The sequence below is a fragment of the Thunnus thynnus genome, chromosome 12 (genome assembly GCF_963924715.1).
Source record: "Thunnus thynnus chromosome 12, fThuThy2.1, whole genome shotgun sequence".
In the NCBI taxonomy this organism is placed as follows: Eukaryota; Metazoa; Chordata; class Actinopteri; order Scombriformes; family Scombridae; genus Thunnus; species Thunnus thynnus.
In genome coordinates this window covers 16,205,869-16,222,370 of record NC_089528.1, presented here as the reverse complement: position 1 = coordinate 16,222,370, position 16,502 = coordinate 16,205,869, and the positions used below count along the sequence as shown (strand labels likewise).

The 16,502-nt window shown below is 41.7% G+C and overlaps 2 protein-coding genes across 2 annotated transcripts in view; one reads left to right on the top strand and one right to left on the bottom strand.

Moving 5' to 3' along the window:
• Positions 1-1,098: 1,098 nt before the first annotated feature.
• clcn2a (chloride channel, voltage-sensitive 2a) overlaps positions 1,099-16,502 on the top strand; it is a 40,662-nt gene continuing 25,258 nt past the window's right edge. Inside the window, exon 1 of the mRNA XM_067605867.1 lies at positions 1,099-1,397. Within this exon, the coding sequence (XP_067461968.1) occupies positions 1,347-1,397 (51 nt within the window). The 5' untranslated portion in view covers positions 1,099-1,346. The remainder of the gene's footprint in view (positions 1,398-16,502) is intronic.
• LOC137194208 (zona pellucida sperm-binding protein 4-like) overlaps positions 14,211-16,502 on the bottom strand; it is a 2,608-nt gene continuing 316 nt past the window's right edge. Inside the window, exons 1-8 of the mRNA XM_067605868.1 lie at positions 16,488-16,502; positions 16,199-16,386; positions 15,645-15,742; positions 15,399-15,556; positions 15,127-15,319; positions 14,879-15,026; positions 14,707-14,782; positions 14,211-14,430 (exon numbers count right to left, since the gene is read on the bottom strand). The exon at positions 16,488-16,502 is cut by the window's right edge and continues 316 nt beyond it. Coding sequence (XP_067461969.1) covers positions 14,279-14,430; positions 14,707-14,782; positions 14,879-15,026; positions 15,127-15,319; positions 15,399-15,556; positions 15,645-15,742; positions 16,199-16,386; positions 16,488-16,502 — 1,028 coding nt within the window. The 3' untranslated portion in view covers positions 14,211-14,278. The remainder of the gene's footprint in view (positions 14,431-14,706; positions 14,783-14,878; positions 15,027-15,126; positions 15,320-15,398; positions 15,557-15,644; positions 15,743-16,198; positions 16,387-16,487) is intronic.

The window sequence follows — 16,502 nt, the reverse complement described above, 5'->3', positions numbered from 1 at the left end:
TTGCTGTTCTTTGTGATATCCTACATCGCAACCATCATTCAGTAATCACTTAAAATCCCCCCTCAAGGCGCTGAATGCTTATTGCTTCCATGCTTCAAAGTGATGAAAGCCTGTCAGAGAGTTACTGTTTTTTTCTGTTCAAATGACATCAACAGGAGAACGTTAAAAAATATATAAAGGGTGCTCCACCGGTGTGGCTCTAGGAGTAGCTTTCTAGTTTTGAGACACAAACTGGATGTGTGGAGTTTGAAAGATGCAGATGTTCACCTGGCAGGTAATAGACTTAAGTTGCATTAGGTGAAATACAGTATCAAGTTTTTGGAGCTTGAGCCATATTGGGGACTATCTCGTCCACTGCTGCATCAATTTTGAGCACTCTTTTAAAAATGTGTCTTTTGTATGAGACCCCCCTCTTTATGAAGCAAAAATCCTGTAATGAGATTTAGAAAGATTGCAAAATGTATAAACTATATACTGAAAATACAAAATACTGGAGCCACTTATGTTACATAGAGTACAGTCATGATGTTAAAGAGCCAAATCAGGCTTTATTAAAACTGAACCAGTCATAAAGGAGTTAGATAAAACTAATGATGAGATTAAGTATTTTAAAATCTGGACAATATTTTGTTTTCTTACACAAACCAACATTAAACATGTGAGAATGATGTACTAATGGCAGCCAAGGACGTCATGAATTAGGACATACATGGCCAAAGGCACTAATGGGTGCTTAGATAGATACCATTGTTTATTCACTTACTAAAGGAAGATTATAGGAAAGTTTTTTTATGGCATTGATGGAGCCATAACTAAACCCATCACAAGCCTCACCCTTGTGAATTACTCATCACACTTGAGCAATCCAGTGATGACTCAAAGGACAGCTGCGGTTTTGCAGAAGAATAAAAAAAAAAAAACATACGCTACACATCATAATTTATCTATTTATTATACCTGCACCTGCTCGCAACCACCCCCCACCCCGGCCTCCCCTCCTCCCGCACAAAAGCACCTCCGAACATCATCAAGTCCAGCAACTCCAGAGAGAGACAGCAGCACAGTGAGAGTAGAGGAGGGAGGCGGTGTTTTGCAGTCAAACCGCAGCCAGCGCTGCTGCTGCCAGACGATAGCCGGCTATACTCTCATCTGGCACACACACACACACACACACACATACACATGCACACCGCAGCGGCGGCGCTTTGCGTCATGCAGGGGGGCTCATGATAAGAAACCTGTTACACACCGCACATGAGATGGCAGGCAGCCGCGCCGAGTCCTCCTCCGCAGACTAATTAGCGGCCTACTCTCGGATCGGGTGTCTTAATGAGGATATTGCGGCAATGGTGAAGGACAAGGCCGAAAACCGGACGCTTCAGTACCAGCAAACTTTGGTGAGTTTTCGATGAGGTCATAGATGATGTTTTCAGTCATGTGTATGTGTGTCATGTAGGGGTCTAAAGGATGCTCGGTTTGGTCACAGGATGGAGACACAGCTGCTGGTCGCTCGCTGGTGTCCCACAGGAGGAGACTGAGTGCAGCTTTTAATGAATATTCCTATAAAAAAATATTTCAAAAAGATCATCTTTACTGGCTGTTAGGGTCTTTTGGTCTGATTTCCTTCAGTTGTAACTGCTGCTGCTGTGTGTATGGTGTGTATGTGTGTGTGTGTGTGTATGTGTGTGTAATCACAGTTTCCTCTCCATTCATTCACCTTGATCCACAGGTGAAGTATCACTCTCAGCCTCTGCCTGCACCCACCTTCATAATTAATTCTTATCAATTTAGATTTCACCTAACCACGTCAGAAGAATTTGTTCAGCTTGAAGAAATGCATGTAGCGCTATCTCTGATCACTTTATGGATGCCCTAATGGACCATTATGAAGATGTTAATATCCTTGAGATATAAGATTAGAGCCTGACTCTGCATGCTGAGCTCTGATGTATTTCGCTCACGTCCCATGTCTTCCTTATCTCCCCCATTTCTCCTGCAGATCTTGTCCCTCCTCGTGCCCCTCATCTATCTTCCCCTCAGCCCCTTCCTGTTTGCTAGAGCAGCCCCTTCTTCTTATGAACTAAAATTGGAGTGTTTCTGAATATTAATTGCTGCATGCACCAGTTTTCCCCACTCATGTCATAGCAGGGCTGACAGTGATACCCTGGAGCACTTCACACAGGGATATCTATATCTGCAGAGGCAGACAGACAGATTGACAGGCAGTCATGCAAACCAGTGGATTAAAGTGTCGTCTCAGCCTGACTTGTGTGGCTGTGACTGCAGTTTTCTCTCTTCTTCTGTCTTCTCTTCTTTCTTTGTGTCTGTGCACGTGTGTGTTTGTGTGAGTGCAGGACGTCAGTCAGTCCGTCTTCATGCAGCTGTCGTGGTCCCAAGATGTGCAGAGGTGCTTTTTCTGCTCTTGTTGGTGTGAAGATCGATGCCATGCTGTGTGTCTCAGTGTAAAGATCAATAGTAATGTAAAATGGCAGTCGGAGTCAATGTGGATTGGAACGTGCTGTCTGCTCTCTCCCTCTCCTCTGACCACAACGCTCCGATCAATGGCTTTATCATTCACTCCCTGCATCCCGGTCCATTGCCCAAAAATAGATCCATGTGTGTGTATCTGCACATGCAAGCAATTGTGCATCTTGTGTCCTGATCGTTTCTAAGTACAGAGTGGCAGCACAATTCATCAAATAGCCTCCCTCAGGTGAAACAAAGCATCTGTGTTCTCCTCTTGGAAAACTGAATGACACATAGAGATAGATGACTACGAATTTTTGATCAGATAAATGAACGCTCGCAGAGGTTCCTCCAGGTGTATCCGCAGTCTAAAAATTGGATTCTAATGTTGACAAAGGGATCCTCCGTGTGTTATTGTCTGCCATCAGTAAGATTCAGAGGATTTTCAGAGGCAGGCGTTTGCTTGAATTTTTGGCAGCACTGGAACACTGGTACTGTAGCGGGACAGAGCAGATGACATGGAGCAGATAGAGACAAATAGAGATCTGTCTGATAAGTTCTCCAGGAGGAAGCGGCACAGAAATGTCATCTCCTCATTCACAGCTATTGTACTAAAAATGACATTTTCCCTCAAGTATTTAAACATTTTTTTTTTTGCCATAATCTTTTTTTAGAATCAGCAGCTGTTAGACTGCAATGTTTACCAAGACAATGGTATAAAAATAACCCTTTAATTTATGCCGACTGTTGGTTGTTGAGTTTTACTATCAGCGAACATTGCTGTGATATTCTATTTAGATATAATGTGGGTGTCATAAAGGTATCATGTAAACGAGCTCACAATTGAATAAGTTATATAATTACATTACAAATGGCCATGATCTAATTTCCCGCCGCGTAAAACCAACCAACTATTTGATATGTAAATTATTTCCATTCATACAGTGTGTACAGTAGAATTAATGCTGTACTTTTCCGCCACTGCACCGCACAGATTTCTTGGAAATTTATTGGAAAGCATTTCACAATCATCACTAACCTCTCTGAAGTTGTTCTCCAAAGGGAATAAACAAGCTATTTATAACAATTAAGGCTTTCATGAATAAAGCAGTGTGTGTTTTCATCTTAATAAGCTCCAAGTCTTTATTTTAGGCAGCATCTGTTATATTCTGGGAACTGTATGGTGATGCAGGAGTGATCTTGTGAACGGTGGCTGACAGTTGGAAAGCGACCAGGGTTGGGGCGCATGGGTCACTAGCTCCTACAACTGCTGCTGTCAGGTGCAGTGGCTGTTTGCCTCCTCACCGTCTCGCGAGATGGATGGATGAAGCAGGTGAAGCGGAGAAGAGGCAGGTCAGAGACTGATGAGAAAAGAGAGACATACAGAGTTGTGGTGCCTTGGTGTCAAAGTGTTGCAGCCCTCCATCTGAAGCCTTTTCAGAAGCTTTTTTCAGAGGTGTGGGAGGTCTGGATGTGTCATAGGGTTTGCGTGCGTGTGTGTGTGTTGTCTTCCAGAAGCGTAGGCAAATTTTGCAAGTGGGTACGCGCTATACCTACGAATATGTGCCCACCTATGTGTCTAAACGAGTGTGTTGTAAGTCTCTGCCGGAGCAGATGTTAGAGACAGCATGCTCATGTCCTTCCAGCAGCAGGAGGCTCAGGATTTGGCTTCTGAAGGGAAGTCATGATCCACCTGAAGAGGAAAATCCGCCATCCCCCCACCACTCACACACACACACACACACACACACCCTCTACACGGCACTGCAGCACCTGTGAAACAGTATACAGTACACATGCTGTCGGTCCTTATGAATGTATGCATGTGTGTGTTTATTTCTGAGCTGCAGTGACTATCACGACACACCACTGAGAAGATCCAATTCTCACTCTTATCATATCTCTTTCTGTATGTCTAGGGTGGATTAATATTTAAAACCACATTACTGCCATGTTTTTACATAAAAATACACACTATATAATGGTGCAGGATAAGAAAAGACTGTGATATTCCCTCACTGAGACAAAATATTGGCAGCCGATTATTCTGCTATTGATTATGGACGTGTCTCCAGGCACAGGAAAGAGAAAACACAAAACATTTGTGTCTGAATCATTTGCTCTTTTACATGCTGAATTTGAGCCTTTCAGTGTGTAGGATGGATAGAATTGTGCATACTGTGCACACACATCGATATTCCCCATTGTCAGTATATGCTATGCAGCATTCGGACACAGATTGTCTCCTGAACAGCAGTGTGCAATCACACTGTCCACAGAAAACTGGACTCACCAGAGTGAGATCTGCTGCCTCGCTCTTTCTCTTTTGTTTTGTTTGCTGTAAAGTGTCACACACCAGTTGGGTTGGTAAATATCAGCATGCTGTTGGCAGTTTACTTCCATCACTTTAAAGGATTAGTTGGTTTTGGAATTAAACAGTGTTACAGTCTCATGCAGCTATCATGAGACATTTCCACGTGCTTTATAAAGAAAATTCAGATACTGCAATATAGATTGAATACCATATACAGTATATCCTCCCAGTATCGCAGCATCTTTCTCTCTCTTTGTCTCTTTTGTACACACACACATAAAAGTGCTGCCTCTTCAGGGGGGTCCAGTTCCTCATAGTCAGCATTCTGTCCTCTCTCCCACACAGAAGCTGGCTTGAGTCCATTTCAGGTCCTGTCACTTCCAAACAGTGCTGTTACCTGCACACAACAGAACAGGCCACTGCAGAAACTGCAGAAAGAAAAAAAATCTATCTCAATTCATTTGACTCTTAAAATAGACTCCAGTCCTTGTACTGTAAAGGGTGTGTTGACAAACTAAAGAGTTTCATTTCAAAATGGAATAACCGCCATTTGAGAAACATTATACACTTACATAATCTGATGCGCCAGATGGTTTGTTACACAGAACCATCTGAGAAGTCGTCCTTGAAAGCTGTTTGGAAAAGGAGTCAAAAAATACTTGGCAGGTGATTGGATGAACCATCGGTCTATCACTGTCTTACCTTGCAAGGCAGCTGGATTCACAAGAATACGGGATCCCGCGAGAATCCGCTGAAGCACATAACTTGAAGCCTGACAAGATGGATTCTCGCGTGATCTTGCAAATCCAGCTGCCTCGCACAGTAAACACTAACATACTCTGTTAGAAAACATTGGATGCAGGGCCTCAAAATGTATAACCTTTTAAAATAAATAGCGGTGGAAGTATTCAGAGTAAAAACAGAAGTAGCAATACCGCAATGCAAAAACAGTTCAAGTCCTGCATTCAAAATGTTACTACAGTCCACCCACACAGGTGTTTTCACTCATGTTGCCTCCTAACAGTTAATTAACATCTCTTTCACTCTCTTTTTTGTTGTTGTTTTTTGTGTTGTCGCACCTTTTAGGGAGGGACGTCTTGTTGTTATCTATTTGTTCATTTCATTATTGGTTTAATTTATGAACAAATAATGTGATTATTTGTTCCTTACCTGTGTGGGTGAGGAGGGACCTTCAAGTAGAAGTGCAGTATTATCAGCAAAATACGTGTAACAAAAGTAAAATTATTGCATATGTATGTGTTATTGTCTTATTATTATGTCTAATGCATTAACATGTAAGCAGCACTTTAATGTTGGAGCTATTGCTTTATATTTGGTTCCAATTTGGTCGTTTAATCTATGACAATGTATCTTGCTTTACAAGGTGACCTTTTTCTTGTGTATTAAAAATATTAGCTTATATAGTAACTAGCACTGTAGCTATAGCTGTCAGATGACTATGAAAAGTACAATATTTTCCTCTTAAATGCAGCAGAGTAGAGGTATAACATACCAGCATAAAATGGAAATACTCAGGTTAAGTTAAAGTAGCTCAAATTTCTTTTTAAATCAGTAGGTAATATATAGATATGTTTGGCCACTTTGGGGCTGTGGGGCAAGCTGTAAACATTAAGCTGTAATCATTGTAATAATATCCCCTAATTAAAGCTGCAAGCAGCGATGAACGGGCCCTCGTGCCTCCACGCACGTCGGGCCACGACGCAATCGAAGGTCTTCTGTCACGAGCATGTAGATGTCATCAGACCCGGGCTGTTTTCAGACAATGCAAGAAGGAGATAAACATCACTTCCTTTGTCCACTGTTTTGCCCGCTGCTGGGGCTGCTTCGCTGAAATTTCGTATGGGGCGCTATTCAGCCAGTTTGCATCACTGATGGAATATTGTCATGTAGATGTGTTCAGGCCAGGACTCTTATCAAATATGTAAAGTTTGGTGCAGACTGGAGCATGTACAATAAAGTTATAGCAACTTCCTCTGTCATGGTGAAACATCAAATCTCAATGGTGCGAGGATGAGAATTTTCTGCAGGGTGAGACATGTCTGTCTTGCTCACACCTGTGTCATCAAAATTAAGCTTTGGGCTCAGTCACTTGAATTTCAATTAGTAAACAAAACTCTTGATGTGTTTGTGTGTAAAACAAATTAATTTTCTAATTTTCATCAAAATGCAACTGCAACTTACTTTCATCATTTTCATCATCTAAACTGTCACTCTCACTCAATGAGCTCTATTCAACCTTACAATAGCTTACAATATCTAAACCGTTCGAGTTATTACAAAGTTTTTAACAACTTTTGTTCAGCACAGTGTCATAAGTCATGTATTCAAGTTTGAAGCTGATACCATTAACGCCCTAAGAGGAGAGCGTTTCTTGGGGGTCCAAAATTGGCGCAAAGTCGTACTTTGATGGGCATATTGCGGACTTCCTGTTGGATTTAGGTCAGGGGTGTCATCATATGATTTGTAGGTCTTGATGAGACGAATAATTGAGTTTTGGTTTGATCTCTCTACGACATTCCTACGGGCCGTGGCGGCCATATTAGATACATAGGTGGTGCTATCGAGCACATTTTGGCACTTTGGGGGATAATTTTTACATTTTATCAAATTTTTCACCAGACCTGATGTGCATGGGTTGAAGTGGCGTAATAAGAAAGAAAGAATAAGAAAGAAACAAACACAACAGATACAGTAGGGTCTTTGCCCCTTTGGGGCTCAGGCCCTAATTAAAGCTGCAAGCAGCGTTGAACGTGCCCTCGCGCCTTTGTGCACGTCGGGCCGCGGTGCAGTCGAGGGGTTCTGTCATGGGCATGTAGATGTCTCCAGACCCGGGCTGTTTTCAGACAGTGCAAGAAGGAGATAAACATCACTTCCTTTGTCCACTATCTTGCCAGCTGCTGGGGCTGCTTTGCTGCAATTTCGTAGGGGGCGCTATTCAGCCAGTTTGATTGCACTTCTATGTGGCGTACGTTTAAATGTATATTGTTATGACTACTTGCTGGACAAAGACATGTAACTTTAGTTTTTCACTGTCATCTAACATTGCATGAAGGAATTAAATATCATCTCCTGAGCCCACTATATGGTGCTAAAACACCCGTTAAGTGAACATCATGTCGCTGTATATCAACTGTAGAGCACACCTTGAAAATTTCATGTGAATCAGATGATGTTTGTCATATAAGGCTGAGTTGCTCACATCTGTGTCATCAAAACTGTGCAAGTTTTGAGCCCGGTCACTTGAATTTCAATCAGTAAATTGAAAAGTCTTGATGAGTTTGTGTGTAAAACAAATAAATTTCCTATATTTCATCATCTATTTTTAGAAAAGTTAACACTTTTAACCCACATGATCTGGTCAAAGTTTGATTGAAATGTGTACTGTCACTGGGCTCTACAGTGTGAGTATTTCACTCGCATTTGCCCCTAAAAATAGATATGTGTGAAGTGGAGAAATAATTTACTCGCACACTGTGCGACTACAAATTACAACCATAACACTATATGAAACGCTAAAGGGATTTAAAGTTGAAACAACGGATACAGAAAGTGGTGACGCTCCTAAGGCTAGCGGAGCGTAAGCTGCAGCATGACTGGAAAGAAGCAAAACCAGTTAGCCTCCGCTAGCCTCTCAGCTAGCCCTGGCTCTCTGTTTGGATCCAACCGGACCACCAAGCCCTGGTTTGTTACTCAGGTGAAAGTGGGAAGAACCAGTGTGTCTGTCGGCCAGCTGAGTGAAGTGAAACCTGTGGAAGAAACACCGGGACCATCAAGAAGAAACAGTCCGTAGAGGAGCTGCTGTGTTCAGCTGCACACATAGGAAATCCCTCGGCTGACAGGATGTACCACTCTGTTTGGAAAAATATTTTACTCTCCTCTTTTTGGTTTATAACAGCGGTTGGCAACCAGCATATTAGGTGCATTACTGCCACCCTCCGCTTTGGACTATGAACCAATGATTAAATCCTACACATTAATCCTGTCTGTCTAATAAACTGAAAAACAAAACTGCTGCTCCACCCTCTTGGCAGGTCCATTAAAGTTTTAATGCTGTGCTCCGGAACTCCAGTCTCCCTGAGTTCTTCCCTCATATAGGCTATAGTCTCTCTTGATCATTAGTATTAGTATTAGTATTAGTATTAGTATTAGTATTAGTAATATATGATTGCATGTGTAATGGTCTCCTCAGCCAAGTGGGAAAAAATATGTGCACATATCAACATTGGCAATTGGCAAAAAGTAATCATGTTAAATAATCGTGATCTCAATATTGAACAAAAATAATGGTGATTATGATTTTTGCCATAATCGAGCACCTCTAAAAACAACATAAATTTTGATTTACATACACACACACACACACACACACACACACACACACACACACACACACAAAGAGTTTAAATATGTATGTGATAAATTGTAAATATGAATGTAATGAATTGTTTTCTTGAAACTGTTACTTGAGCATTTTTCAGTGTGCTCCTAAAGTTATGTGTGCTCCTAATTTTTTCATTTAGGAGCACATGTACTCCTTGAAAAAAAGTAAGCATTGAACACTGCTGTCAGATGTGTAGAAACACTAAGTAACGTTTACATTGTAAGGTGCGATGTAACACTCCAACTTTCGGGGCTTAAAAAATCTAAACCGCTCAAGTTATTACAAAGTTTTTAATAACTTTTGTTCAGCACAGTGTGATAAGTCATGTATTAAAGTTTGAAGCCGATACCATTAACGCCCTAGGAGGAGATAGCCCCCTTTGGGGCTCAGGCCCTAATAAAGTTGATATGAAGAAACAGTTGCTTTTTTGCACATCCAACAGACATGGAGTCATGTTTCTGTCCACCTAATAAATGTCAGTCCAGTATTCACTCTCCTTTTAGCTCTTTTGTAGTCTCCACCAACTCTTCAGGTGAGTAGCTAAATGCTCCACTATGTTCACTTGCTCGTTGCTAACTTTGTCTGCTGTTGCTGGGCAGGTGGTGTACAGTGGGTTTGTCAGAGCTTTTCCACTGAAAACAGTTGCCTGTTGTGACTGTAAACAACGCTGATGAGAGTGGGGAGAGTGAACCAAAGCTGTAAAAAACACAACAAGGAGCTGAAAGACGCTTTAAAGCTCCGTAGAGGGGAGGAGAGCTGCAGAGTTGGATGATATCACTACCTTTTACATTACACATTGTCATTTGATCCTTTCTTAACAGAAAATATTGATTAGTGCAATTTATATGTACTTAGTTACTTTTCACCAATGACAACTCTTTGGTCTCTTTGAATCAAATATTGCCATTGGTGCATGGTTTATGTTAACAAAATTCAACATTTCAGTTTGTCTTTTGTTGTATTTTCCTCCTCTGACTCCAGATAATGTTCATTTTAAACCTGTTGCAAACGTCATCTCTGTGGATGAGTGTCATGGTGTATGCGAACAACCAGCTTTCCCCCCTCAAGTCTATTTCTGACAAGATGTCACTATCTCAGCTTGATCCTTCAGTCTGTCTGACATCACCCGCCAACCCCTCCCCGATCCTTTGTGCTGCTTTCTACTAATATAAGAGGAGTGTGTGGTGGTGTGTTTTCACTTGTCTGGGTGTCACGCGCATGCACGGATCTGCTCGACAACATCAAGGTTTTCCATGTTTACCTCAGTGTGTGTGTGTGAGCTGTGACTCATAGGTAACTATTCTAAAAGCAGCCTTTGCTACCTATATTAATGCAAACATAGACAGCAGGATGAGTCAAGTTTGTCACTTCCTCCTCTAATTCAATTTTCAGTCTTGTCCCTGGAGGCCACAGGGCCCAGATTACCCAGAGTGCTTTAGTCCTCCTGTTATTTCCCTGGTCTCATCAATACACACTCAGCACACATAGAAGTAATCACACTACAATGGTATGTTGTGTCTCAGTAGTGATGGGCTGCCACTCTCACATGCGACAAAAAAAGGGGGAGATTAAAAACGTCATATGAATATGTATTAAAAACAAAAGGTTTAGCAAGGATAAGAGATTTCAGTATTATAATGTCAAATATTTGTCCTTGCTGTCTCCCCACAGTGAATAAATTATCCTGCAGTGCCTTGGGAATAGCTGAATACTAAAGAACTTTTATCTCATCTGTTGTGCAAGGCTTGCACATGGGCTGACTTACAGAGGTTGCAAAAGAGAGGGATGTAGCAGGCACAGCATTCAAGTGGAGGGTCTTATGCAATAGAAAGTTTAGCACTCTTTCAATGTGACTGGAAAGTTTTCATCTGGTGGGTGAAACTGTGCAGCAAGTAGTACTGAAGAGTAAGTTGCAGTAGAGCGGCTGGAGGGGTGAAAATAGTATCACATGACATCATCTGTCATGGTATACTGTATGTAGTTTTGTTTTGCTACATTGATATAAACTGTGATCTAGTTAATTTTCTGCCAACTCAACTGAGAAAGATAAAATAACCAGATATAACCTGAGAAATAAGCAGATGTCTGTTTTTGGCTAATAAGACCCATGTTTGGTTTTATTCTCATTAATTGTGGCCATTCTGACTGTGGGTCATGCTAACTTTTACTCCCTCTTTCACAGAGGCTATCAGGGCAAGCCTCCAAAAACTTTTCAGTTTTTCATAAATAACTTCCAGCACTTGCATGATACGATATGCTACGATACAACTGTATTGTCAGCTTACACTGAAATCCATTTTGCGTCCGTTGGCAGAATGAATTATCTCCAAGTCAGACAAACTAAACACAGCCCACAGGATTAGTTTCTAACTGCATAGGTTTACATGTGTGGGCTTGACAGCTTGCTACAGAAGTTGTGGCTTGTTGAAAGCTTTAGGTGGAGGACGAACAACATGTTAGTCTTTCTGTCAATACTTTCCTACTTTACCTGCCCATTTGTTCCTTCAATTAAGACGCTAATTTATAGTACTAGTGAGTATTTACAGCAGCAGGACAGTGTATATAGTATGTTGGATTGACTCATTGGGTCATTGATGTGTTTTTAATAGTTTTTAGACACCAGTGGAGATCTACAGCACAGAGGAATATGCTATATGAAACTTTGGATGCACAGATGATACTTGGTAGTGTGGTCTTTTAATCAAGAACATCATCAGACGTTTCCTTATGGGAGATATTAAGACTTGTGAGTGATTAAAAGCTTTTTTAGCCTGTCACAGTCAGTCATGGTGGCTCCTACTTGCTCATTCCTTCTCAGCTCCACTCAGATTTTCTCTCCTTTTATTTTTGTGCCTGTTTTTGGCTTTTCTGGCTCCAGGGTGGGTTTGATTCAAAGATTGGCCCCAAATGATACAAATACATTAGATGAATGGATGTTAAATTATCTCTCAGTTTTTGACACCAATTTGTTTGCAGTAAAACACATCGTTTCACACAGCATGAAATGACTTCACACCAAACTGGAACACAGCTAACTGTTGGCATTACAGTCTATGAAAAACCATTCAATAGCAACCAGTGGGAGGCAGGAGTTGAACTGGTAAAGAGGGTTGCGACGTGGGAGGTAAACTGACTAATGTAGATACAGAAGTTGCTCTTGTGGGAGGTAAACTAGTTACAGATAACAGCTCATTTAACCCACAGGGTCCCACCTGCTGCTCTCCCAGGTGGCCATGCTCCAGATGGCCAGTGATTGCTTTCTCACAGGCCCAAGAAAGAAACACTAACAGGCCCCATTTATACACTTAGTGGGCGTTTGTCTGGTGCTGGTGTTTGGTTTAAGTGTGTCTATATTGTATGTGTGGATGCATGAAAATTTTGTTTGCCAGCACACAAGATTGGGTAAGAAAGTTGAGATTTGATGTTACTGTCACTCAGTTTCCAATGTTGAATGTGCAGACAAATCAGGAAAACCAACAGTGTCTGTCATTGTCCTGAAGTATTTCATTGGTCAAGACTTTTAGAAGTTGACACTAACATTATTCTCTTTTGACGAAGATGAAGCAGACCTTTCGTCTAAACTGTAATGTCATTTTCAGGGTTTTTACAGTCTGTCTGGATTCTTTGTTTTGACCGTCATTTTGTTTTTACAATCGAAAATATATCAGAAATTACATAATGACTTACTGAGTTTTAGAAATTAGGCGGACCGCCACAGTGTGAAGGTCGTGTTCACTTTGCGTCTCGAAGCCACACAGCGCTGGAATACTAATTTTCGCCAATGCATTTTTTCATCTCAGCTTTAAGACCAAACGGGATACACTTCAATAAATAGATCTGAAGAAAGGCAGACAGAGGAACACTTGAAAGCAAAATTGATCAATATTTGACGTAGTTGAATTTGACATAGTTCAATTATTTTGTATCCTACCTTTTTATGTCAGAATGAAAGCAGAACATTTACGATAGCGCAGAAAGACATTTGGTCAAATATGTCAAGATTTGAGAGCCCATTTTTTCTTGAATAATTTAGTTTTTCACTCTGACACTCACTCAATTCTTTATTTTCTCCAACATTTAGCACGCCACACACATGCACACACCGTCTCCTCTGCATCTACCAATTTCACTTAATTGACAGAACTTTTCAACCTGTTTACATCTCTTCTCCACCAGTATATGTTTCTCCACACAGCAGATGTTAGTGTTTTGTCAGCTTGGCACCTATCTGCAGTTCCCTCTGGGATTTTATTGTGTGGCTTATAAATGAGGCAGCACTGCCATGTGAATGTGATGTATAGCTTGTATATCTTGCTTAAAGGCTTCCCCAGCAGGTTGGAGGTTAAAGTGGAGCGAGATGAGCATCCTGACAGCATGGTCCTCTGTGCTCGTCAGTCAGACTGAACCTATACGGCTGCTCTGCTTTCCCTCTGCACCTCCCTGTTCATGCGAGCAGAAAAAGCGAGTCTGGAGGAATCGTGATGCCCATCTCAATGAGAAGGGGTGGGGGTTTAGTGGGATAAAAAGGGAGGTGGTGCACAGAGCAGTGGAGGAGAGATATAGCAAGTTGAGGAATATGCAGAAACCTAAAAGGGACCGTTATTTAAAAAAATCATCATGATGCTCATCTTAATGCACCTGTAGTATGCTAGAGACCAGTGTTTGAAGTGGGAGGTACAAAAAAAAAAAAAAAAAAAAAAAAAAAAGTATTGACCTCATGCTATACTATCAGTACTGCTGCTAGTTACATTTCTACAGTATGACATCTTTCTCACTACGGCAGAGTAATTTTCAGTTGAAAAATTGACACAATGCATACTTAACTGTTCATTCTGCCATTATGTCAGGTCTTCACAGTTAAGCACAGACTTGCTGCAGAGTATCCAGTTGTAATGTAATCTTGTGATTTCTCAGCACAAACCAGAGAGTGTTACATTACCACCATCAAATGACAGCCTCTGCACAAAAAACCTCAGCAAGAAACGTATAGCTAGGGACCTTCAGATTAGCTATTCAGACAAGACCCAGTTTGTAAGCGTGAGCTTTGAAAAAGCCTTTATTAAAAGTCATGGCCACATATGGCTGCCAGTGGACTGTCATCTCTTCGATTTGGTGTTAGGAGCAGTCGCAGATGAGTCATTTTCCCACTGGACGGCAGAGAAAGTCCTCTTAGTCAGGATCACTTCTCCGCTTGAGACCAGAGTCCTCTGGCTTGAGGAGACTTTCCTCGCTGCAGCTACAGCTCTTCCTGCAAGAGATTTGTTTACATTAGTGCTTATATTATCAAATTTGATAAAGTTATCCGAAATGCCAAACAATCTATAGTTCCAGCCCCCCCCCCACCCACATGTGAGGATTTGCCACTTCTTTATACAATTGTAAACCACAGGTATTGTTATACATCATGCTACTTGTGATGAGCAGTCTGCTGTTTAACATTTTGTAGACTTATTAGCGGCAAAGAGTCGTTAAGAAGAAAGAAATTAGTTGCAGCCCTGTTTAGCATTTTTATGGATTTACTCACGTTGCCGGTGGCACGGTTGTTCACAGGAGTTTGTGCTGCTTGGATAGCACACTGCCGTAGCACAGTGGATGAACACCTGTAAAAAGATTGTTGTATATTGCATACTGTTCAAGGAAAGTACAGTTAGGTTTGTCATTTAATGATAATGTTCATGAGTTTTGAGAAACTGTACCGTGTCCTTCTGAGGAGTAAAGGTGTTTTGATCCACAAACGTGAACATCTTAATGATGAAACGTTTGTGGTGCATTGGGTAATGAAGGCCAGAGGAGCCGTCCACAGGCACCACGGTGGTCAGGTAGCGGTCATCATTGTAGGGACACCTGTAACCAGCGACAAAACATCCATAACCACAACAAACTAATAGCAGAAAGTTATATATAGTGCTTTTCAGTTCTCCAGTCATCTTTGTGTTTTATATACCCGTCAACCAGAAGGTCCCACTGTGGCAGGCTTTGAGAATTTGGGGTGGTCGTGGCCCAGCAGCGTTCCAGGTTCAGGACGATGTTTGGATCCGACCTCTCCAGGATATGCACCTCAATATACACCGGTTCTCTCAGCATTTTAGTGATTGGATAGTCCTCTTGAGTGTAGAAGGAGTGATATGCTGCCTCCTCTGGAATAGAAATAAGTCATTTATCATACACTTGAAATACTGCAGTAAGCTGGTGTTGTAAGGCTCTAGTGACACTCACCCTCCACACATCCCTTTGAGTGACACTGTCCGTTGCCCAGTCTGAGCTCCACTCTGAGGGGTCCTGCAGCAGCGACCGGCACAGGTGGAGGAACAGCGTTCACCTCCATGACAAGAGCCTCTACAGCTGTACTAGAGTATCTACACTGGAACAGCAGCCTGTGTGCAGAGATCAGAGGACTTACATATCAGGAAACCTCAGTAGGTCACAAAACTAATAAGGCAGATTGATTTCATATGAACTCACTCAAAATGGCTGTCTCTGGTGATTGATCCTCTGGGGCCAACTCCCACTTCATATGAGGAAGATATGTGGTTCTCATATACCACGTAACTCTCTTCCTCCTGCAGGAGAAGAACCAGTGTTTCGATACGTTAGCTGATGAAGAAGTTACAAATTTTGACAATTTGGGTCACTAATTGAGTAAAGCAGCCAAAAATTCTGCAATGTGATGCCACCAGGACAGCCCAGTTTTATCATGTTAGAATTGAAAGCTAAGTGCTCTGGTAGCCAAATGGTTACTGCACATGCCACATAACTGCAGCGTCTCTGGTTCGATCCCAGCCATTGACCTTTGCATGTCACATCCATCTCTTCACCTTGTTTCCTGTCTGCTACTTCACTATCCTCTAATTAAAAAAAACAAAACCTTCAAGTTGGACAATTGGTCACCTTTAGCTGTAGAAAATTGACATTTCTCCTCTGACATATTGTATTGACAAGTTAGTCCATCAGTTGCAGCCTTAAACCATTATATTAAGGTTTTCATACATCTGTTAAACCCAGACTTCTCCACCCACCTTGATTGTGGTACCACAAGTAGTCACAGGGAACTGAAAGATGACAAAGGCAGAAGTGCTGCCAGCAGGGCTACAGGAGTCATCATTCGTTTCTAGCAGGCTGACTGAATCCACATCTATGTGGGGCAGAGTGGCATCTCGAGCTACGACCAGCACAAACTGGCCATCCCTGGTACACTGCACAGTCACTGTGATGAGAAAATAGATGAGTTTCTCTGCTGCAGTAGATATTTCTCACTCCCCATAAAACTTAAGAGGCACTAGAAACTACATTAGAGAGCACAGTTACCTTTTTTCCCATAGT